General features: G+C 38.2%; 1 protein-coding gene across 5 annotated transcripts in view; it reads left to right on the top strand.

Annotated features, from left to right (window-relative positions):
* The first annotated feature begins 1,534 nt into the window (after positions 1-1,534).
* Positions 1,535-23,881, top strand: part of LOC127803382 (lysine-specific demethylase JMJ27-like) — a 42,897-nt gene continuing 20,550 nt past the window's right edge. For all 5 annotated transcript variants that reach the window (XR_008023514.1, XM_052339556.1, XM_052339558.1 and 2 more), the window contains exons 1-6: positions 1,535-2,548; positions 2,639-2,751; positions 4,144-4,255; positions 4,342-4,483; positions 5,618-5,681; positions 5,762-6,431. Coding sequence is in view for 4 of the 5 variants with exons in the window: in XM_052339556.1 (XP_052195516.1) it covers positions 1,661-2,548; positions 2,639-2,751; positions 4,144-4,255; positions 4,342-4,483; positions 5,618-5,681; positions 5,762-6,431 (1,989 nt within the window). In the remaining variant the exon portion in view is untranslated. The remainder of the gene's footprint in view (positions 2,549-2,638; positions 2,752-4,143; positions 4,256-4,341; positions 4,484-5,617; positions 5,682-5,761; positions 6,432-23,881) is intronic.

Below are 23,881 nucleotides of genomic sequence, written 5' to 3'. Positions count from 1 at the left end.
ATAATTATGATATGTATAAGAAGTTATTGACTAATAAACAGGGCCGGCGCAAGGCCTAATGGGACCTTAGGCGATAATAATTTTTTTTTAAGATATGGTGAGATGCTGTATTTTTTGTGGCCCCCCAAATTTTTTTTTGGGGGGACAATTTTTTTTAAGAAATAATGAGAGGTGTTTTGTTATTTGTTGTATTTTTCTTTGGGGAGAGGGGGGTGGCTGCATTTTTTGGTGACTCTAGGTCACTAAGGCCTATGCCTTGGGGCGGCCTTGCTAATAAATAAGAAATTAAGATAAATGTATATATAAATAGATATGATAAATGATAATTATGATATGTATAAGAAGTTATTGATTAATAAATAAAAAATTAAGATAATATCTTTGGACCCTCAAAGGCAAATTCAGTGGTTTGAGATGTACACGAATTTTTTTTGTCTCACATTTGTAGTGTGTTTGTGCTCGACCCTTAGTTATATTAAATTTTTTGATTTATCTTATCAGTAATCCCTTTGAGATTGGGCTATAAGAAAGCTCGCAAATGCGGTTACCTAAGATAACACTTCTGCGTTTTAGAGTTTCATATTCAATTGCTTCATTATAATTGAATATTTTTATATTTTGATTTGATCCTCTATGAGACATAGATTCGGATTTTCCTCAAAAGTTGTTGCCGCAGTGGCCAGGCACTTCCCTGGCTAAGCACGAGGCACGCATCAATCGCTAGCCGCTTGGCCAATGGACTTTTTTTTATAATAATTTTTGAATTTTTCTACACGCATACACAAATATATACACACATTTTATATACTTACGCATTTAATCTCTGCTTTAATTAAATTTCACATCACCTAACATAATTTAATTTATCAAATCAAATTAATCTCTCTACTCCTATTTAATTAATGTCAATTAACTATAGCTTAAATTGGTCTTTGCACTCATTTGAAAATAAATTAAAATTTTGTTTAGATTTAGGAATTAATTAGGATTATAGGCGCTGCTTTTTTTTTTTTGTTGCTTAAAAGTAAGCTTGATATTTTTATTTTTAATTAATTTATAATAATAAAATTATGTATAATTATTTAAGATTATTAGGATATTGTAATTATGAAATATAAAAAAAAAATATATAAATGCACATCATTAAATTAAGCTTAACCAAGATATGTACGATAATCAAATTACGTTGTAATTAAGACGTATTTAATCGCAAATTGGATATGGTAATTTTGGTTTGGGAAGTAAAATAAAATAGGTAACGATGGTAAGTAAAATCCTGTAAATAATATTTTACGAATTTAATCGGCGCAAACGGAAATGCACGTGTATGACGATGCCACGGATTTATTTATATTTTTTAAATGAAAAAGAAGGAAGGAAGTACCTTAATTCACGCTACAAATCACACGTGTCCTTAAAAAAGGAAGGCTTTCGAACAGACAAGCGGTTCGCAGTTGAAGACTCACGCATTCGGAACCTCGGCCCGACCATTTATAAATAAACTGTGGGCACAGCCTCAAAACCAAAACCGAAAGCCAAAACCAAAACTCAAAACTCAAAACCCTCTCCCTGTCTCTCTATCTGTGTCTATCTCTCTTTTCCCTGTTACGAGCAGCAGCGCAGAAGGCAGGACTGTGAAGAGAGAGAAATCGAAACCGCAATGGGGGAGCAATCGGACTCGTTGGAGGAGGTGCCGTTGGAGGACAGTCTGGTACCGGAGGACCGCCTCCGGTGCGGCAAGAACGACGGCAAGGGTTGGCGGTGCAGCAACTGGAGGCTCCACGACAAGAGTTTGTGCCAGAAGCACTACCTTCAAATCCGCTCTCGGTCTGTGAAGTCAGCTAGCCCTAGGGTTTTGGGGAAAGCGGCTCGGAGATCGGGGCTTGCCAAGAGGAGGCGGCCTAGGGCCGAGGATTCTGAAGAGGAGGTGATTCCGAAGAGGAAGAGGCGGGGGAAGGCGGCGAGTGGGGGGGATGACGAAGACGGCGAGTCGGCTGGTGAGAAATCGGCAATGGTGGCCAACATAAGTCGGGGAGAGGACGAGGAAAGTGAGGACGTTAGTGGTGGAGAATCTGGAGATGATGATTCGGAGGAGGCCAAGACTGCGAAGCTGTCGACGGGGAAGAAGAACAACAAAGCAAAGCAGAAGGCCGAAGACGAAGGCGAGAGTGGCCATGGAAGTGACGGCAAAGAGGAGGATCAAAAGGAGTCTCTGTTGGCGAAGAAGATGATGAAGGTCGCTACTGGTTTGAGAAAAAGCAAACCTAAAAAAGAAGAGGAGGAAACTGATTGGGTAGATGATTCGGAGGATGGTGAGGATGCTAAGTTAGCAAAAGGAATGAACAAGTTATCGGGACGGAATAAGAAGAAGGCTCGGAAGTTTCAAGAGAAGAAATCAAGAGCGGTAACCAAAATTAAAGAAGAGGAGGAAGATGTCGAGCAACCTAACGATTCAAAAGGTGAAATTTCTGATGTAGGTACAAGAAGGTCTCGTCAGAAGCAAGATAGCTCGCGTCCTGATGCTAGGAGGAGGTATTTCAGTACTGATGTAAGATTATACACACTATACTTTTTCCGTTTGGCTTTCTATGTATGGATGTGAGTGTAAACACGAACTCTTGCTTAAACCATTGAACAGGGAGGTGACGATAATTGCCAAATGTGCCACCAATGCCAGAGAAGTGATAGGAGGGTGGTGCGATGTAGCCGTCGCTGTCGCAGGCGTTTTTGCGGCCCTTGCATTGAGAGATGGTAACTTTTATAAATTTTTGTTAGCATTTTGGAGAGAACTTTCTATCTGAGGTATCTAAATGAATGCTGTACTTTGTCACCACATTCAAGTGTGGGTGATGTATTCTGTCTTTGGCATATAGTTTTAATTGTAAAAAGAATAACAATTTGCCTGGTCAACTGTATTATCGGTAAATATCACAGAAAGCTTTGTTTTGATAGACTTCAAATTCCTATTTACCTTTAATAGACTAGCCTTGTTATGCAGGCAGATTGTCTGCACTTTGCATTTGCCTGTTTGTGTTAGTGTGCTTGTTCAATTGAGACAGTGTCTGCACTTTGTATTTGCTTGTTTCTCATAAGTTTTGTTGAACAATGTGTTTTTTGGCAAAATACTTGCCTCCCCCAAAGTATTTGACAAATTACTTGTTTTGAGAAAATAGTTATCTAATTGCTTGCCTGGCTGCCAAACCACACCAAAGAGTCGCGCGCTGAGTTAGCGGGTCTCCGGTTCAGAGACTTCTCAGAGAAAGGCCCTAAAATAGAGGTGCTTGGTGCCAGAAAAGGCACTCAGGCTGGTCAAAGCTCATGGGCTCCCCACGAGCTTTCTGGCCCAGATATCTAAGCCTGCACACAATAGAAACCCTCACACTGAGTGAGCTGGTTCCATGCTGGGCAAATGGAATACTGGCTCACTCAGTGGGTGGGCTTCATTTGATGTATCATGTGTAATATATTATGTTTTTAACGTGTGCAATGTAATTTATAAAATAGTATAAATAATCATTAGTAGATAAGATATATTACATTTTGATGTATATAATATAAAATACTTTATAATATAAGATATCGATAACATTTGATATATATGATGTATCAAATGAGACCTGCCCGATCAGGGGGTTTCTATTTTCTGCAGGCCTTGATATCTATGCCTAGCTGACATAGACCTGCCCACTCAGTCTGCAGGTCTGAGGTCTGTCCCTTTTGTAGCACCAATTGCCTCTTTTCCAGGGTCTTCCTCTGAAAAGGCCATTAAAAGATTATGAGCAGGTCTCTGGTTCGGTTTGGTGGCCAGGCAAGCATTTTGCCAAATATTTTCTTGGCAAGAACTTAGCGAACTCTTTTTGGGAGGCAAGTACCTTGCCAAAAAAGTTCATATATTATTTATCTGTCATTAGTTAATTTTCTATTATGTGAACTTACCTAGTATAGTATAGTTTTATTAGCAGTAAACACACATCATTAAGTCTTTCTTAAGACTCAGATTGGTTGTCTTGGAAATTTCTCCTCTGTTCTATGTCATGTATATTCAGATTATGCAAATGTGTATCATACATGTAATTCCTAATTAACTTGCATATCTAATTCTGCTTTTATTTCTTTCATTTACCTTCATGTCCTAATTTTCAGGTACCCTGGACTATCAGAGGAAGAAGTAGCAGAGTGTTGTCCATTTTGTCGGGGAACCTGTAACTGTAAAGCTTGTTTGCGCCGAAAAGATATACCTATGCTTGGTGTTGCAGTATGCTAGTTTTGTCTTTTGACCACTAATCTAACAATTCCCTTGTTTCTTAAGTGACATCTAATGATTTTCTTTATCTACTGCAGCTTGACAAATATATTGGAATGCCTGAAAATAAGGATGAAAAGATTTGCCACCTAAAGTATCTAGTACACTTACTCTACCCATTTTTGAAACAATTTGAGCATGACCAAACAATGGAAAAGGAGATTGAGGCCAAGATTCTAGGTATCTTGTGCACATTACACTTCACTGTACTGTTGGTTCACTTATATGCAACTGTCAAGTGATGGAAATCCTGTTGCACTTAATTCTGTTCAGGTGGCAGTTATCTTACGGGGGCAGACTAAAGTGAATTTGATTTTATTTGTAGAATTTTAGGACTGTTGTGAAAAACAGTATTTCTCAACGCGATGAGGAGTCATTATTTGTGTTCCTTAGAATCTTGCTCGTTGTCACATAACAATGAAACACATCAAGTTAAAGTGATCTCAATTTTTTTTATTCTTTTCTGAATTTATTTCCTAAAATATTTTCTTGTGAGAAAAAATACCCATTAACCAAAAACTATGGGAAGTGGAGTTTTAATGTTTTATTGTGGAAGAATTTACAAATAATTGGATATATCATGCTTTGATAACTGTATTTTTTTTCACTGTTTAATTAATTAAAATAGACGATGATGTATAATCCTTTTGTCAACTGAAACATATTCCGAGACTGACTTACATTTTTGATGATACAATCTATACGAGGTCTACTCCTATTTCGTCGTATTGTTTCCTTATCACAACTGGTCCCAAGCATGGATCAAAAGGGCCTTACTTTCTGATGGTGCAGTCCATATAAATCTACTCCTGTTTTGTCATATTTTTTTTTTTTTTTATGTTGTGTCCTTGTCATAATGGGTCCCAAGCCTGAATCAAGAGGAGGGTAGTATTTATATTATGGGCAGCCACATGGATTCTAGTTATGATAATTAGTGAACTAAGGTGGCACGATCTATTAGGATTAAGGCTTGGTGGTTGTTATTTCCAGCATGCTATGCCCTTAATTCTTGTTCCATGTAACATAAAGATGTGATTGAATCATTGATAATTACTTGAAAAAAGGAATAGCTTCAATAGGAAATTTGATGGCTAGAATAGGTGCACTTCTTATGTGATTTCATGAAGATTCTACTTTGTAGACTTGGAACCATACGAGTCACAGTATTTCTACTTCGTAGAACTGAAAATTTATAAATACATAGAATTCCCTTTGCCATTTGCATACATTCATGTTCATTAACTCATGCGGTATTCTTCCAAAGCATGTTGTTAATTCTCTTAATGATTTGCCAATATATTGCAATTTGTACAGGAGCTTCTCCGTCAGATGTGGAGATTCAGCAGGCTGTTTGTAGTAATGACGAACGTGTGTATTGGTATGGTCCATCCTTGTCTAGTCTACATATCCAAACTGTAAATTAGTCCAGTACTTTTTATGATGAACATTCTTTTGCAGCAACAATTGCAGAACCTCTATAGTTGATTTTCATCGATCTTGTCCAAGCTGTTCTTTTGATCTCTGCCTTTCTTGTTGCCGAGAAATTCGGGAGGGTTGCCTGGAAACAGGTGGTAATATTTTTTCAAATCCAACCCTTGAATCAAGTGTTGAGGCTGATAGAAGGCCGACATCTGTCTGGAGAGCAAAGGAAACTGGTGATATTCCTTGCCCACCTGAGGATATTGGTGGTTGTGGATATGACCGATTGGAATTGAGGCGTACATTTCCACAAGATTGGGTTTTGGAATTGAGAGAAAAAGTAGAAAAGCTTGTCAAAAACGATAAATTTAAGAGCAAATCTGGAATATCTAAGGATTGCTGCTCCAGATTCAAGGTGAATGGTGAGGTTGACATAAGTAGTGGAAATCTTCGCAAGGCTGCTTCAAGAAGTGATACTGATGACAACTATTTGTATTGCCCTTTGGCAAGTGATATCCATCAAGGGGATTTGGAGCACTTCCAGAGACATTGGGTCATGGGAGAGCCAGTTATTGTTCGTGATGTTCTGGAATTTACCTCTGGTTTGAGCTGGGAGCCTATGGTTATGTGGCGTGCATTCCGTGAGATAACGTATACTGGTAATTCAGATTTGAAAGTGACAGCTGTTGATTGCCTTGATTGGTGCGAGGTAAGTACTTTAAGATGCTACTTTCAAGTTGATTTATTGTGAGCATCATGCTTATCTTCCAGGAATCTTTATACTGTTTTCCACCTTTCTTGGTGGATTTTCTTTATTTTTGCTGAAAATATCAAATTTACTGTTTTATGTGAGATAGACAGTGAGGATGCTGGGTTTTCAGTGGGGAATATGATAAAAAATAACAATAAACCTACTGGAGCTTCTTTTGTGCCTTCCTGTTTGTCTGTTCATCAAACTTTTTATATTTTCATATCACATTCAGATTCTCATGCTGCATGTGCTTATGGCATGCTATCATTTCGTTATATCTATATTTTTCTAATCTTGGTATGTGAAAATATTGCATTGATTTGTTGATGAGTCTCTTAGACATGATATGGGGTATAATGGCCTTATGGAGGATATGAACATGGATAGAGATGGTTGGGGGGCTTAGAATTCATGTAGCAGATCTCACCTTGTGATAAAAACTTATGATTGTTTTTTTGATCTGTTGATGAATGAATTGGAAAGAGAATTGAATCTTGCAAGACAAGCTCTAAAGCAATTAACAATTTATATATACCAAACAATTTGACTGTTTGGTTTGTTTCTGTTGGTACTATCATAAATAACACTGAATGGTCTTTGGCTTTTTGGTCTCTTGTGGTGAGTGATAAAGTTGTGATTTGGATAATTTGGTAACTGGTAATTGTTATGAATTAGGAATTAGGAATCTTTACAGGATACAGACCTTATCCCTTAAGGTATGTCAATCCTTATCATTCTTATTCATTTATTTTCCGTACTCATGCTTTTAGGCTTTTACTATATGGAGTCAATAGAAATGTGTGGCGCTTCAGCTCACCTCCAGCCAACTACCTATTTTATAATTCAATTTTGTTTTTTGGTTGTTTTTTGTGCTCCTTGTGTATGGTTTTCTGTGCAGTGAACATTTCTGTTTGTTTCTAACTCTGTTATTTTTGTGAGGTCACATGGTGCAACTTTCAATTTCAGAAGTTTGATCCCCCCCCCCCCCCCCCCAAAAAAAAAAAATTATTTTTTTCTCCTAATTTCTTAGGTAATTAGAAGAAACTAATTTTTTTTTCCTGTGTGTTTTGCTGTAATTTTTTTCTTCTAGTTTCTTTTGCAATCAAAAGAAACTAATTGCTTTTTTATTATAATATTTGTTGTTATTACAGTTGGATATTTGTTATTCATGATTTTATGAGTTTGTGTTGACCTCTTTATAGGTACATATTGAAAATAATGGTTTATAAATATCTTATAAGCATTTTGAGTAAATGTGTGTTGCATGAGGCTTGCGCCTAGGCCCCATGCACGCTTTGTGCCTCAGTTTGCCCCACTACTTTGTGCCTCGGTTTGCCCCACACTTTGTGTTGGAGTTTGTTTTTTTTCTTCATCCAAGCAAGGAAATCCATGATAATGCCATGACATCTTTGTGAGCCTGTAATAAGAAGGCATGTGATTTAGTCATGACAATTGAAGTTGCAAGTATTTTGTGGCAAGGAAGGTGGTGGTCATCCAAGCTATTGTGGAATCTCACCCCTTGCTTTATAGGGCCTCAGGTATAAAGATAACAGATGTGTTATGCTTGCACTTCCATTAACAAATACGTTGGGGGATAATGTTGATTTCATGTGATAGAGATGGATGCTAGTCATTTGGAGAGCAAGCTATAGATTGTGATTTGATGTTGATATGACATATAAAGGGTTGTGAAAGAATTTTTATTTTGCCACTTGAGATGGCTAGAAAGTCATTTATAGGAAGTATTCTTTTTCTCTGTTTGGTACTCAAAATTAGATGAGAAAAGAAATAGAAAAGAAACAGATATGGAAAAAGAAGGAAAGTAAGCTATACTTAATTATTCTTTTGATTGGGTTTGAAACTAAGAAGAAAATGAGTAAATTTTTGTTGAAAAAATGGTATTTTTTGGTTTGATTATCTAGTTTGACGTTCAGATGTGAAATATGAGGATGAAGGACTAAGTGCTTAAGGAACTTCAACAATTTTTGGAGTTTAAAGAGAGTGTTGTAGGATTCACCAAGCTATTTACAGTTTAGGTGGTGGATAGTGATGTACGTGTGGTGCATGGAGCAAAAGTGCCAAATCTTCTTGGCCAAAAGAGAATGTGATATCAAAAGGGGTGGAAGGTTCTAAGCTATTTCCAAAGATTGAATTTTATCTTAGGTATCACCAAATGTGAACCGATGTGATTGGAAGGCATTGTCTAATAGCATATGAGGCTTTTTAGAACCATTGGTTACTCATTTGATTTGTTGAATGCATTAAGTATTTTTCATATGATCAATGAACTATGTATCAACGCATTTTATTTGGAATGGAACCCTAGATTTGAAGTTCCTTTTTGTTTAGATGATAGTGCAGATTGAAAGTGAGTATTGGGCATAGTTATTGAAGACGCAAGACACTCTAAGGTTCAAAGGGGTCTCAGAGCTCGAGGCGTGCACCTGACAAAGGCAAGGTGCACTAAGAAAAATATATAATTTAATAAAAGATAGGAAATTAAAAGGATAAAAACAAAATATAATACATTAACAAGTATTCATCATCAAATTCAAACATAAACAATTCGTAATCAAACAAAAAATTTCAAGAAAATAAACAAAACAATAATAACATCCAAAATCAATCATCATCTAAATTATATTAGTCACTTCCAAAGTCTTCCTCTTCTTCTTCAAAATCAATATCTTCCTCCTCATCTCTAAGTGTTAAAAGGGAGTACTAATCTTTGACTAAGAAGAAGATACTTTTGCCTTTCCCTTTCCTGTAACACTTGTTCCTTTGGCTGATCTAGTGTGATGGAAACTCTTCTTAACTCCGACAGCTCTAGCAATAGTACTCCATGTTAAAGAATCATCTTCGAACACAAACTCTTCTTCCTCATCAGATGATCCATCCATTCTTCCCATCAACCATTCTTTACTATCCTCTATGTCCTTCAAAGAGATGGGGTCAATGCGATCACATGTATCATATCGATGCTTCAACGCTTGATTGTATTTTACAAACACCAAATCATTCAAAAATGCTCTAATTACGCTCACATCCAGATGCACTACAAGGCTAAGCACTTTAATTGCAAATTTTTGCAAGTTTGACATGGAAGATCCATAAGATTTCCACCATTCATCTAATGAGATGGAATAATTAGGTTAATGCTATTTATCCAACATCTTGTTAACTCATCTTAAAAAAATAATTGTGCACTAATTTAATTTGAAAATTGAAATAAATCCCAACAAACTCAATTGCCTGGGGATTTTGTCTTTTGGTGTTGAATAGCCAACTCTATGCCAAAAATTCCTTCAGAATTTTGATACCGAGTTAATTGGTCACTAATTTTGTCTTGCTCCTCATGGCTTGGAACCAACCTTTGCAAAGCTTTGTTCAATTTTGACATAATCTCTTCATTTTCAGAAATACTAGAATCTGAGTAAAAGAACTCTAGATTTAAAAAGCATCCAGTTGTATGCTAAGGTTGATGGAGTTGACATTCCCACCTTTTATCAATGATTTTAAACACTTCATCTTATTTTTCTTCTCTTTCCTGAAAGGATTTGTCTGGCCCTTTGGGCTTGATTGGTAATTTTGAGTAGATTTAAGAACTTTGGGAGAAAGGATGAAGAGAGGGAGAGAAGAACAAAGGGATGCAAGAGACAGAGATGGATCGAGAGAGAGAGTTTGAGAGAGAGAGAGAGAGAATTCCATCTTAGAGAATATAGTTTTCGTACCATTCTCATTATGTTAGGATAGCTTTTAATTCCTTGGCACAAAATAACCGCCAAGGTACAAGTTGAGTAGCATTCTAGGTACAATAGCAATAACAACCTTACATTGTATAAGAAAAAGACATAATCCTTTCATAACCCTAGGGTCCTGACAGGATTTTGCAATGGTTTACTTAGCTCTATCCATTGCCGCATAAATGTATCCCATTGTATGTCTCTTTTCACCATCAACCAACCTAAGGACTCGGACTAAAGGACCAAATACCTCAAGAATGTAAACAATGCTAGTCCAAAATGTGGGCATTAATATGGTGGTAGTCGCTCTTTTACCCACAGCTTCCTTGGCCCATTTGCTGCTTGTCCAGTCTTCTGAGGTGAACATTTTTTTTTTTTTTTTCCAAATTTGTCTTTTGCTTTTGTATTCTAAAAAATGTGATATAAGCAGTTGCAAATCTCGTGACATTGGCTCGAACAAGCTCTTTCTCCAGTAAACTTCTTTAGCATATTCACCACTCTTGGTCTATCATATATATATATATATATATAAAAGCATTCAATTGCATTGCCCTCTTCAATGTCCTACCAAAAATGGGCATTTTGCCTATATCTTCTATCATCAAAGCAATGCAATGCACCGCACAAGGAGTCCAAGTGTTATCGTTTTGCTTGCAACAATTCCCCTAAAAATTATGATAAGAAAATAATTCTTAAATTTAAACATTGAATAAATTAATATTATGAAAATGAATTGAAGATTTTGCAAGTAAATTCAAAATTGAATTGTCTTACTTGCAATGATATTAGATGCATTATCGGTAACAACTTGGGCAACATTTCTCTCTCCAATACTCTCTCCATGAGGCTATCAAGTAATTCAAACATTTTCTCCTTAGTCTTTGAATAATTAGAAGCATCAACGGATTCCAAGAAAAATGAACCCTTCAGAGAATTTACCAAAACTTTTTATCAAAGTTATCTTTTTCTTACCAATCCATCCATCAGCCATAATAGAGCAACCATACTTTGCCCATTCTTCGTTATAAGACTTCATCATCTCTTTTACGTTAGCAACTTCTTGTCAGGTCTCGAGGATTTGGCTAAGGACTTAGAGAATTGGGAGAGGGAAATCAAAGAGAAATGAGAGAGATTCAATAGAATGAGTTGTAATATTTCTCAATGATTTTAGATGGAGAGAAAGAGTATCCATATATAGTTGGGATTCTCTCCTCACGTGGTGTAATCGATTACACCTATAGCAACAAATTTTGTACTATTCCTTACAACAACTAGCTAACTTCGCCTAGATTCCTTTCTTATTCATTCAATTCCTCTATTACATTTAATTGCAATACTACCCTTATATCCCCACGGTACATGACAATTACCCTACCCTTCAAAACTTTTCTTGTCCACAAGAAACGTGGATGAGGCTGGCCACGCGAGGGAAATTGGTTCAAGATGTCTGGAAGATAACTCCCATGTGTTATCGTCTGAGTGTTGATCAGACCATTTAATGAGAACTTGAGTAATTGGGGCACTTGCCTGTAGATCACTCTTTTGTCAAGTATAGCTAGAGGTTCTCGAATAGTGGCTTTAGCTTGGGAAAGAGTTGGTAGGATGGAGCTGGTTGGTTGTGCCTCCACTGCCTTCTTGAGGAGTGAAACATGGAAAACTAGGTGTATATTAGAACTCTTTGGTAACTGTAACCGGCATGCGACTGTTCCTACCTTTGCAATAACTTGAAAGGGTCAATAGAACCTTGGATGCAATTTGGAGCCGGGGTGGGAAAGCATGGTTCTTAAGTGTCTCGGTTTCAGCTTTAGATACACGATGTCACCTACCTGAAATTCTCTCACTCCTCTTGTTTGCAAATTGTTTCATCCGATTTTGAGAATTAGCTAGCTCCTCCTTAATCCCTTGCAGAGCCTGTTGCCTCTGCTGTAGGTATGCATCGAGGGATGCTACTGTTGAGTTATTTGCTAGAGCTAGTAGAAGAGATGGTTTGTAACCGTAAAGGGCTTCAAAAGGGGACATTTTTATGGATGAATGGTGGCTGGAATTGTACCACCATTGGGCCATCGAAAGCCATTTGTGCCATGTCTTTGGTTGAAGGAAACAAGTACATCTGAGATTATCTCCAAGCATTGATTAACCCTTTCGGTTTGCCCGCTCGATTCAAGGTGGTATGCACTTGACATAAGTAATCCCATCAATTCTTTCCACAGCAGGTTAGTGAAGATTTTGTCTTTGTCTGAGACTATAGCTTTAGGTGTTCCGTGTAGTTTAACCACTTGGTCGAGGAACATTTTGGCCACCTCTTGGGTAGTGTATGTGTAACACCCCACTTTTCTCTTACATAGTGTGTCACTATGCTGAGGCCCAAAATATACATAAATTATTTTCTTCTTTCTTTCTCGGTACATAACTTAACCTTAAGTACCGAATTCCAAACAAAACCCCTAGCAAATCATTAAAAATGCGGAAGCAATAATCGAAACCTGATATGGTACATATTCAATTCGCTTTATTTATAACATAAGAATCCGTACCATAGTTAACATCATATCCTCAATATTGAAATACATAGATACATGGAGATTCCATAATATTCTAACAAGACTAATCATCAATAAAGTATCAGCTAAAACATATCTGAGTTAGCTCGCTGAATCCATCGGCCTCGCCATCACGTGCCGTCATATCTCAACCTGCTCTTTGCTTAGGCTGCAAGTCTAACTGGAACGTTGAATGTTCCAGGGGCATAACTCATTAGAAGATGAAACTTCTAGTGAGGGTTTAAAAACATGATATGTGAATGCATAATGCAAATACATGAACAAACATTTGCCCTAGTGTAACTTTCCAGACCCAGCCCGACACGGAACCCTAGGCAGAATCCCGAACCTCTGCAAGATAAGCCTAACGTTGTTCCATCATTGCCCTTGGGGAATTACGGCTACACTCTGAGGGTGACATCCCATCCCCATGCACAAATATCAATATGATAATAATATTGTGTCATACAAATATCACGACTTTTCATGCAATATGACAAAATGAATCATATATTTCGTCAATATCATGCATATATAAGCAATCATATCTTTCATAAATATCATGGATAATAAACAATCATATCATATAAGATAGGAAAACTCACATTTCCCCAAAAGATCAGGACACCTCGTAAAGTGTGCATCACCTCGATATGCGTGCCCGACCTCGAATCTCGTGCCAACTCTCAAAAGTTGCACCAATCACATCATCTCGATCACCTCAATCATCAAAATGATATTTAATTACTAAATATCCTCAATATTCTATTTATTTCATTTTTCCTTTCCAAAAATCCCAATAAATACCTCGGGACTATTTTCTCAGATCTAATTTCACAACAATTCATTATAGGCTATGAACTTCAAGGGAAAAATACTGGACTTACTCGGATGTTGCGTTTTCATGCAAAACGAGGTTCTTTGTTGCAAAAATCGATACATCGGGAATCCCAAATCCCAATCTTTTTGCACAAACCTCCATAAAATAATTTTCCTGATTTTTCCATATTTTTTCTAGAATTTTCTCGAGACCCACGCGCCTGCACTTGCTAGGGTGATTGGGCGCGCGTGAGGTGCAGCGCGTGATTGGCACGCGCCGGTCATCTTTTTCGGCGACGGTCGTGCCAGCGTTCTGGGCTGACTCCACCTTTTGATTACCCTCTTCCAGTCGATCCAAATGGCATGTATTGATGCCCGAGACAAGCACCGGAGGTGCCTCAACCGGGCGGCCAAAGCCTCAGCTTGGCCGTTCGCCTCATTTTCTGGCAAGCTCTTGAACGGCCATCAAATCTCGACCAAAATGGCTCATTTTCTCCAGAAAGATTCCTCTCCTCATGGGCAACAAAAGCCCCTTAATTTGGAGGCTCAATTCGTTCATTAAAGCCTTCGATTTGAAGTTCCCTTTCTCTCTCTTTTCGGCCTTCATGAAACCCGTATTTATAGGCATCTTCGATGCTTCAAATGCTCGAGATCGGCCAACCCATGAGCCTTAAATCATCTACCTCCCTTAGATCTGCCTGGAACGAGCCTCACCCGACCAAAATCTCGAGTTGCAGGTGTGCGAAAATTCGGCCAACTTTCGATCGCTTTTCTGGCCATCCCATTGGCCGTTGTCAGCCAAGCCCTTTACAAAAGATGCTCCCTGAGCAACCGTCGTGCCATCCCTGTGGCCATTTCAGTGATTTGATGGGTTGGTCGGCTATGGTTGTTTGGAAGTTTTCTTAAAATTACACTTTGGCCTCTCAAACTTTGGCTTTCTCCCTTTGGCCCATTTCACCAAGCCCATCGACTTTTGATAATTTCCTATAAGGCCCTTTTGTCCTAAAACATTCATTTGACCCTTGAAGATTCCGAAAAATCCTCGTTTCGGCCTCCCTCTAGCAATTTCAAAAAACTGCACTTAGGCCCGAATTTTCGTTTTGGCCCTAAACCTCTTCGTTTCTTCTTGAAACCACCGAAGGGTTGTTCCTTAGGAAAAATCGAAGCCCCCTCTAGCTTTCGTTGACTTCCCGAAAGTTGTCTATAACAATTCGGTATTGCAACCTAATTGGCAGCTGTATTTTAGCTATACCGAAAATTGTTCCCGATCTGATTTCTTTTGGCACCATAAATCCTAACTCATGGTGCTCGTTAATGTCACGTCATTTTCTTTTGGTATCTCGGCTCCAGGGCATTCCCAACAGTCGATTCAGTCATCTATATAGTAATAAATTACCGTTATACCCTTCGTTTATCCTTAAATTTTATTTTTTTGCGCCAAGATAAATTACCCTTGAGTCCTTTAGAATTTCTCGGGTATTACAATATGGATGAATCAGACCCATAAAATGCCCATACTTGGTGAAGCGGTCCACCACTACCATAATGTAGTCCCTACCTTCTGATTTGGGCAACCCCTCTATAAAGTCCATTGAGATATCCTCCCATGAACCCCCAAGAATATTCAGAGGCTAGAGTAGCCTAGGTGTTACTACATTCTCTGGCTTGCACCGCCTGCAAGTGTCACACCTTATCACAAATTCCATAACATCATTCTTAAATCCTAACCATCTGAAGAGTTGTTTGACCCGATGGTATGTGTTTACAATACCCGAGTGTCCTCTGATGGGAGGGGCATGCATCGCCTCTATTATTCTCTTTTTCATTGTTTCCTCTTCCCCAATCACCAGCTTCCCTTGGTATCTAATCATTCCATTGGTTATAGTGTAGCCCGGTTTGGATGAGGGATTAACTACCAACTGTTACAGGAGCTCCCAGATCTCCTCACTTGAGGTATAACTAGCAGCCACCTCTTGGCACCAGTCTGGGACAGTAGTTGAGATTGCAACTACTTTTCCTTCTTCAAGACATTTGGAGAGAGCGCCCACTGTTAGGTTTTCCTTACCCTTCCTATATTGAATCACATAGTTCAAACCCACCAATTTGGTCATACCTTTCCGTTGTAATTGTGTATGTAGCTTCTGTTGTAGCAAAAAATTGAGGCTTTCATGGTTCGTTTTGATCACAAAACTTCCCCCTTCGAGATAATGGCGCCACTTTTTGACCGCCAATAGTATTGCCATAAGCTCTTTTTCATAGATGCTCAACCCGAGATGTCTTGGGGCAAGAGCTTGACTAAGAAAGGCTATGGGTCTGCCTTCCTGAACCAAGACTGCTCCAATCCCATTAGTGCTCGCATCTGTTTCTAGGATGAATTGCTTGTTAAAATCATGCAGGCCTAAAGTTGGGTACTTCACTCATGGCCTGTTTAAGTTTGTAGAAAGCTTCCTCGGCCTCAGAATTCCACTTGAATCCATCTTTCTTCAATAGGCTAGTAAGAGGTCAGCAGATTATGCCATGCCCCTTAACGAATCGACGATAGTACTCGGTTAATCCTAGAAATCCTCTTAGCTCTTTCACATTGTGCGGCCTTGGCCAGGCCACCATTGCAGCCACCTTACTAGGGTCAGTGCTCACCCCTGAACTGGATATGATATGCCCAAGGTATTCAACCTGATGTTTAGCAAAGGTACATTTTGACTCCTTAACATACAACTTATTGATCCTAAGGACCTCAAATGTAATTTTTAGGTGGTTTAGGTGCTATGCAAAGGTAGGGCTGTAAATTAAGATGTCATCAAAGAATACTAGGATGAATTTACGCAGGTATGGTTCAAAAATTCTGTTCATTAACGCTTGAAAGGTGGTGGGGGCGTTAGTTAAGCTAGAGGGCATTACGAGAAACTCATAATGTTTTTGAGGAGTCTTGAAATTTGTTTTAGGGATATCTTCAGACCGCATTCTGATTTGATGGTAGCCTGATCGGAGGTCTAATTTGGTAAAGACAGAGGCATTTTTAAGCTCATCAAGGAGATCTTCCACAATTGGAATGAGAAACTTTTTTTTGATGGTCATGGCATTAAGTTGACGGTAGTAAACACAAAACCTCCATAACCCATCATTTTTCTTAACAAACAATACCGGTGATGCAAAGGGGCTATGGCTGAGTTGAATAATGGACTTGTGGAGCATATATTTGATAAGTTTTTCTATCTCTATTTTCTGTCTAGGAGGGTATCGATAGGCTTTTAAGTTAACAGGCTCTGCATTAGGCTTGAGGTTGATAGTATGGTCATAAGGTCTCTTGGGTGGTAGGGAACTTGGTTCGGAAAATAGTGTTGGGATTCCAACGAATTGTTCTGAAATTCTATTGAACTACTCAAATCCGATTGGAAAATTATACAGCTCAAGAAGGAAAAAAATAGAAAAAACAAGAACACCCAGCGTGTTCGAGAGGCCCCAACTCTTGAGAATCTTTTCTACAAAATTTCGCTCCTCTCTCTCACTGTCTTTCTCTTAGTTATACCCCATTCTACTCAGCATAATTGCCTTTGGCAGCACATGCTGGTTTGTTACACACAAACCAGCTATTTCCCTTACTACCCTCCACCTCAGCTTGCTGTTATGCAAGCCCCCCTCACTTTAACCCCCCCTTGCCTCTGCCCCTTGGGCCGCCTCTAATAGGTCCAATGGACCCGCCTATCAAATAGGTCCTTAAATTCAATTAACAGTATGTTAAGAGAGTCAAAGTCCTGTACCTGCCATGGACTATGAGAGTTGTTGCCCGCTGTCTTTGCTAGATGATGCTCTTCTCCTTGCTCCCCGAGGGTAACTTCCATGGTATGGATAGAAAATAATTGAGTCAGTTGTTATAATTTGCTCTCAAGTATCCTGTGCAACCTCTTACCTAAAATGATTTTACACACTCCCACCTTTGGATTGCTCGCTAGGACCTTCTTGCTGCCATCTTTTTCAAAAGTCACCTCCATTTTATTGGAATCGAAACCGATTGGACTAACTCCCTTCATCCAATCCACTCCCAACAGAACATCACAACCTCCCAACTTTAGCAGCCTTAGATCAGTTGAGAAATTTTCTCCATTCATCTCCCAATAGAAGTCCTTACAGGACGATTGACTCATCACCTTGTTGTCGTTGGCAACCGTTACTGATAAGGGAAGGGAAGGATTGACTTTGCACCCCAACTGTCTTGCCACAATTTCATCCAAGAAGCTGCGGGTACTATCACTATCGATGAGAACCATGATCGGGTGACTGTTTACCCTTCCTTCTACCTTGATAACCTTACTATTGTTCCACCCCTTCAAGGCATGTAAAGAAATCTCCCCTTGATCCTCCCTCTCATGTACCAATAATTCCTCTCCTCCCTCAATGTCCTTATCTTCTCCTTCCAACAGTAGTAGTTGTCTCTTACACTTATGACCCACGAAATACCTATTCCCACATTTGTAGCATAGACCAGCTACTTGCCTCTGCTCCATCAGCTACTTGCATCATCTTTACCATAGGTCTCACCTCATCCCCTAAGTCACTAATGAAGGTCGAAACGTAGTACTCCTCGGATAATTGAGGGTTATGCACAATCATCAATGACCTCAGCTCTTCGAATTTCTACTGATAGGCCTAGACTGTCCCTTCTTGTTTGAGTTTGTTAAATTCTTCGATTATGTCCCTCATGTTTTTATCTCCAAACCTTACACACAGATCTTCTACAAACACACCCCAGGGGCTTCCCTCCTTGACCTCGAGTCACCCTTGATACCAAGCATCTCCCATATCATTCAAGTAAGCCGGCGCCATTGTGACCTTCTGCTGTTCCAAAATTTGATAGAGGGAGAACACTTGTTCACATCTTCTCATCCACCACCTCGGGTTCTCTCCTTCAAACAATGGAATCATAAGCTTCAGCGTGGGGTAGTTCGGGTGGTGTCGATTAGCTGAGGCTCCCGACCTCCTTTCCCTTACATTGTCTCCCACCGTGTTCGTATCAAACTCGAACTCCGACGTTCCTACCGGTCGAGGTTCTACCCCTACTCCGGGAAAAATGGGCTTCGTTCTTTCTCTCGGAGGAAACTCGGGAGAGAGCCTTAACGGTTGTTGATGGGTGAACATTCATGTGATCATTTCCATATGTTCCATCATCTGGTCCTTAAGCAGAGTGCTCTGCTCGTGACTCTCCAGCCTCCAATGTTCTATTGCTTGGTCAATTCTGGAATCGACTCCCGCTCCAATAAAGAGTTCGAGTGTTCCTACTCGATTCTGCACCTTCGCTATTGTTGTCGTCACTTGTTGTAGCTGAGACTTCATTTGCTTCATCCTTGTTCTGTTGGCCATGGTTATAATTCTTATGAGTATCAATTGGTGCCCAAGAATGCTGCTCTGATATCAGATTGTCAGGTCTCGAGCACTGTTGTTAGAATTGTACGATTCACGATTCGAATCGTACGATTCGACTCGATTCATATAGAAATCGAGTCAAATCTATAGGGTGAATCTAAAATCTCTTAGAATCATACGATTCACGATTCGAATTATATGATTCAACTCGATTCATATAGAAATCGAGTTGAATCTATAAGGTGAATTGAAAATCCCTTAGAATTGACCGTGAATCGCATGAATCGCACAATTCGTCTGGTTCATCTGATTCGTGCGACTTCGTCTGCATGTGCACTTTAATCAAATATTCGTTCAATTTGGCTATCCTTGAAGACAAAGATGATGAAAATGATGATGCTCTTGAATTTGAAGATGAAGATGATTGATAACTAGTGAAGATTATGGACAATGGAGTTTATTAGTAACCTAATAGTTGTAGGTTTTTTTTTTTTTTTCCTAGCTTGTTATTTTGAAAGTGGTTTGGTTTGGTGCAATTTGAATTTAAATGCAACATGGATATATTTTTGCCTTTTGGTATAATTTTAAATTTAGCAAATATATTTAGAAGTATTATTTATCTATTTATATTTAAAAGAATTGATCATGGCGGGCACATTATTTATTTTCTATAAATATATATTATTTATAATTGAAATTGAGAATGTGTACTGAATCTTACGATTCGATTCAATTCTTGATTCATAAAATAAGGATTTCGATTCTTGATTCGAATCTCGATGTAACAACTATAGTCTCGAGAATCTGACTAAAGATTTAGAGAATTGGGAGAGGGAAATAAGAGAGAAATGAGAGAGAAATTCAATAGAATTGAGTTGTAATATTTCTCAATGATTTTAGAGGGAGAGAGAGTATTTATATATAGTTGGGATATAAATGAGAGAGAATTGTACTATTCCTTACAGCAGCTAACTAACTCCGCCTAGATTCCTTTCTTATTCATTCAGTCCCTCTATTACATTTAATTGCAATACTACCCTTATATCCTCACGGTACATGTCACTTGTTTATGTAACTAAGGAACCCTAACCTCATGGTAACTTGGTGGTTTCATCCCAATGCTGAATTGACCAATAGATTCAACCATCACAGCAAAACTAAGATAATTGACAACATTGAATGGAATTGCTGCATCATACATCCATTCAGCTATATCTCTACAAGATTTCTCATGCAATTCTTTTTTACAAACTCCATTCATTGTAGATTGTCTTGTTCTCTTTCTATCTTGCAATACTTTCTCCGCACTAGGAGTATAAAATACATCAATTGGGCCTTTTACTGTTGGCTTTGTTGCATTGGCAGCCTTACTAGTTACTACTGCCCGCTTTTGAGGTCTTAATTTTCAGTCCAACAGTATGATCTTTGTCTACATCATCGCCAAAAGCATCCACATCTTCAAACTATGGAATAGAACTTTCTCTGCACCCATTGCAGCTTTTTTCTCCATAAATTCCTTGATTTCTTCTTTAATATGTGGTGGACATTTTGCACAAGCTTTAGTATTACTGAATTCTCCAACAATATGCTGCTTAGTTCTATAAATTCCTGCTTTAGTATTAAGGTTTTGTTAGGACAGTTATGTAAGAAAAAGATTAATAAATGCACTTATGAGGCTAGTGGATGGAGTGGCAAAAGTTTGTAAGAGAAGAGCTAGAGGTAGAGAAAGAACAAAGAAGCTTAGTGAGAAATTTTTAGACATGATATGAGATGTATGTTTTATAAAAAAATCTAGCCATTTATAAAGATGATTGATGAGCTAGAGTTTATTAGATCCTACCTGGTGGCATTAAGACTTCGTATTTTTTTTTGGTTGTTGATTTGAAGATGTAAATATTTCAGAAATGTTTAGGAAACACAAGGGAATCAATATTTTTCTTTCCAAATGTTATGAAGTCTTTGTAAATAAGATAGAATTCTATATAAAAATTAATGATTTTATTATTATTTTTCCTATTGATTGAGGCTACAACCACTACCGTTGGCATGTGCACTGGGTACCTGCAATAATTGCCCATAAATCCTTGTCGCTAGGTAAGAACACAGAAATCCTTGTGCAGGTTCACCCTTGGGTAAGTTTGAATCTTGATCTCTAATGAGGCAATTATAGTCTTTTACCACCAAGCCAACTCTTGGGGCTCTATTTAATAACTGGATAATTTGATGTGCATGTGGTCCCCACATGTTATTTATATGGAAAATTATAGTTTGCAATAAAGTTGATTGGTAAATCAAAGAGTTATGTAATAAATGTTATCCCAAGTCATGCTAATCATTTCTAATCTTTTGTCTTAATGTCCATTCGTTTCTAAAATTACCAAAAACAATTATAATCCATAATAATTGTAAAAAAAAAAAATGATGTAAGATGTTTAGAATTATATCTATTATTTGAAATTTGTAATTTTGTCAGATAACGCGTTGTTTTTTATGATGTTTTCATGTTGTTTTAGTGAATTTTATAACAATTCGTTGTTTCATGATTTTTTGTATTGTTTAAGTGAGTTCAGATGTGGGATACCTTGGAATTTGTGTTGGTCCCTAGGATGGGAGTATTTTTGGCATTTTGGTGGGAAGGAATGGAACCGTTACCCTTTTATGGAAGATGACTTTGGAGAGATCTCACCGAAGGGGGTTATTTGTTGTGCATTGCAGAACCTCCCTTACGACAAATTTTCTTTAGAAATTTTCATGAATTGAGTTCTGCATTTGTAATCAATTTTTTGGGCAATCTGTTGAGGTGGTGCCATGCATTTTAAGCCAACACAAAGGGGCATGCTCTAAACATCTGGCATTGTGTAACTTTGTGAGTTCCTTAATGGAACTACTGATTATGTATCAAATTTCCCGTATACATGATGGGTAGTAGATTGTTTTGTTCTGGGTAACTAGTTTTTGATAATTTCACTTCTCATTCCTTGATTGTATGATGTGTCTCATATTGGACCATTTTTCTTTCTGGAATTGACATTTTGGAATCCCATGAAGTAACATGTTATTAGGCATGGTTAGAGAGTTCTAATGATATAAAAATTAAAAAATATAAATGATAAGATTTGAGAGAATTCGACTAATAGCTACTCAAGGGATTAAGAATAATTAAAATGGGGATAAAATAAACTTCAGCAAATAATGGACTTTTCAGCATTATAAAGAGGCTTCTAGAAGACAATGAATTGTCACACAAGGAAATTGCCATCTGTTGGAAGATTAGAAGATTCATATCAGATCTGGAGGATTTTTGGTGCAGTATTTCCTTTCATAGTTTGATTCCTTTTTCAATTTTTCCTAGTTTAGGGATTGTGTACTTATTAACCTCCTTAATTTGTGCTTTCGTCTGCCTATATTGTTCAAAACCCCAATGGTTGTATTGGGGCAGAAATCATTATTTTCAATATACATACTGCTTTTGTGGTATCAAAGCACGTCAGCAAACCCTAGCCGTCCAGGTTTTGATCCTCCATTGCTGCCCAAGTTCCAATACCAGACCAGCCATCGTGACCAGCCCCAGCCACACCTTGGCTAGCCGTCACCATCAACCCTAGCAGCTGTAGTAATGAGCAGGTCTACTGTAGTCAACCCTAGCCGCTATTTCTGCAACCACCACCGACCATCATTGCCGTCCCTAGATGTCGTCGCCAGCCGCCGTTGCTGCGAGAAACACGGCTGCAACGGTTTGGTCTCATGGCCAGCCATGCACCGCCAATGAAAATCCAATTTGGTCTCATGGCGAACTTCCCTCCATCGTCGACCAATCTGGAGCTTGCGGATACCTCCTCCAATTGCATCTCCAACCCTAATCCTACCATCCCAATGAGGTTTATTAAATCTGCCCTTGTTGCAAATGTCGTGCAAAAAGGTAACACTCAGTTATCCTTTTTGTTAAAACAAGAAAATAACAGTGAATGGATAGTTGATTTAGGAGCATCTGACCATATGACTCGGTCATCCACCCTCTTTTCTTCATATAGACAATGTGATGGAGAGGTAAAAATCAATGTGGCTGATGGGAGCTCTTTGATTGTTGCTAGAATTGGAAATCTAAATTTATCCGAGTTATTGTTAAAATCTGTCCTTCATGTCCCAAGCTTACAATATAATCTCATATCTACTAGTAAGTTAACTAAAGATCACAACTGTATGGTAACCTTCTTTCCTACTCACTGTGAATTTCAGGATTTGTTTATGGGGACGATGATTGGTAATGCTGAGGAACAAAATGACCTCTACTATTTCTTTGGCTCTCCTTCAAGATCGGGTACACTCAAGAAATTCCCTTTATCTAGTTTTTCAAATTCTGATGTTTTTCTTTGGCATAATCGTCTTGGTCATCCCAATTTTAATTATTTGAAGTACTTGTGCCCAAATCTATTTCTCAATAAAGATTCTTCTTCTTTCAATTATGAACATTGTATCTTTGCTAAACAAACTCGCAAGCATTATCCAAACCACTCTTATCATGCATCCAAACCCTTTCATCTCATTCACAATGACATTTGAGGATTAGCTTGTGTGCCAAATATTATTGCAGCTCGATGGTTCATTACCTTCATAGACGATCACACTCGTGTGTGCTGGATTTACCTTCTGGAAGAAAAATTTGAAACCAGCTCCATTTTCAAGCAATTTCATAAATTTGTTACCAATTTATTTCAATCATTTATTCATATTCTTCATTATGACAATGGCAAGGAGTACTTCTCCCGTGAATTCACTAACCACCTTGTTGAACATGGTATTCTTCATCAGAGCTTTAGTCCCCTTACTCCTCAACAGAATGGTATTGTTGAGCAAAAAAATCGTCATATCCTTGAAGTTGCACGCTCTCTCATGTTAACTATCAATGTTCCAAATTATTTTTGGGGAGGAGCGATTCTCACTACTACCT

The sequence above is a fragment of the Diospyros lotus genome, chromosome 6 (assembly GCF_014633365.1).
Source record: "Diospyros lotus cultivar Yz01 chromosome 6, ASM1463336v1, whole genome shotgun sequence".
In the NCBI taxonomy this organism is placed as follows: domain Eukaryota; kingdom Viridiplantae; phylum Streptophyta; class Magnoliopsida; order Ericales; family Ebenaceae; genus Diospyros; species Diospyros lotus.
Note: the sequence above shows the minus strand (reverse complement) of the source record. Positions and strands in the feature narration are given on the sequence as shown.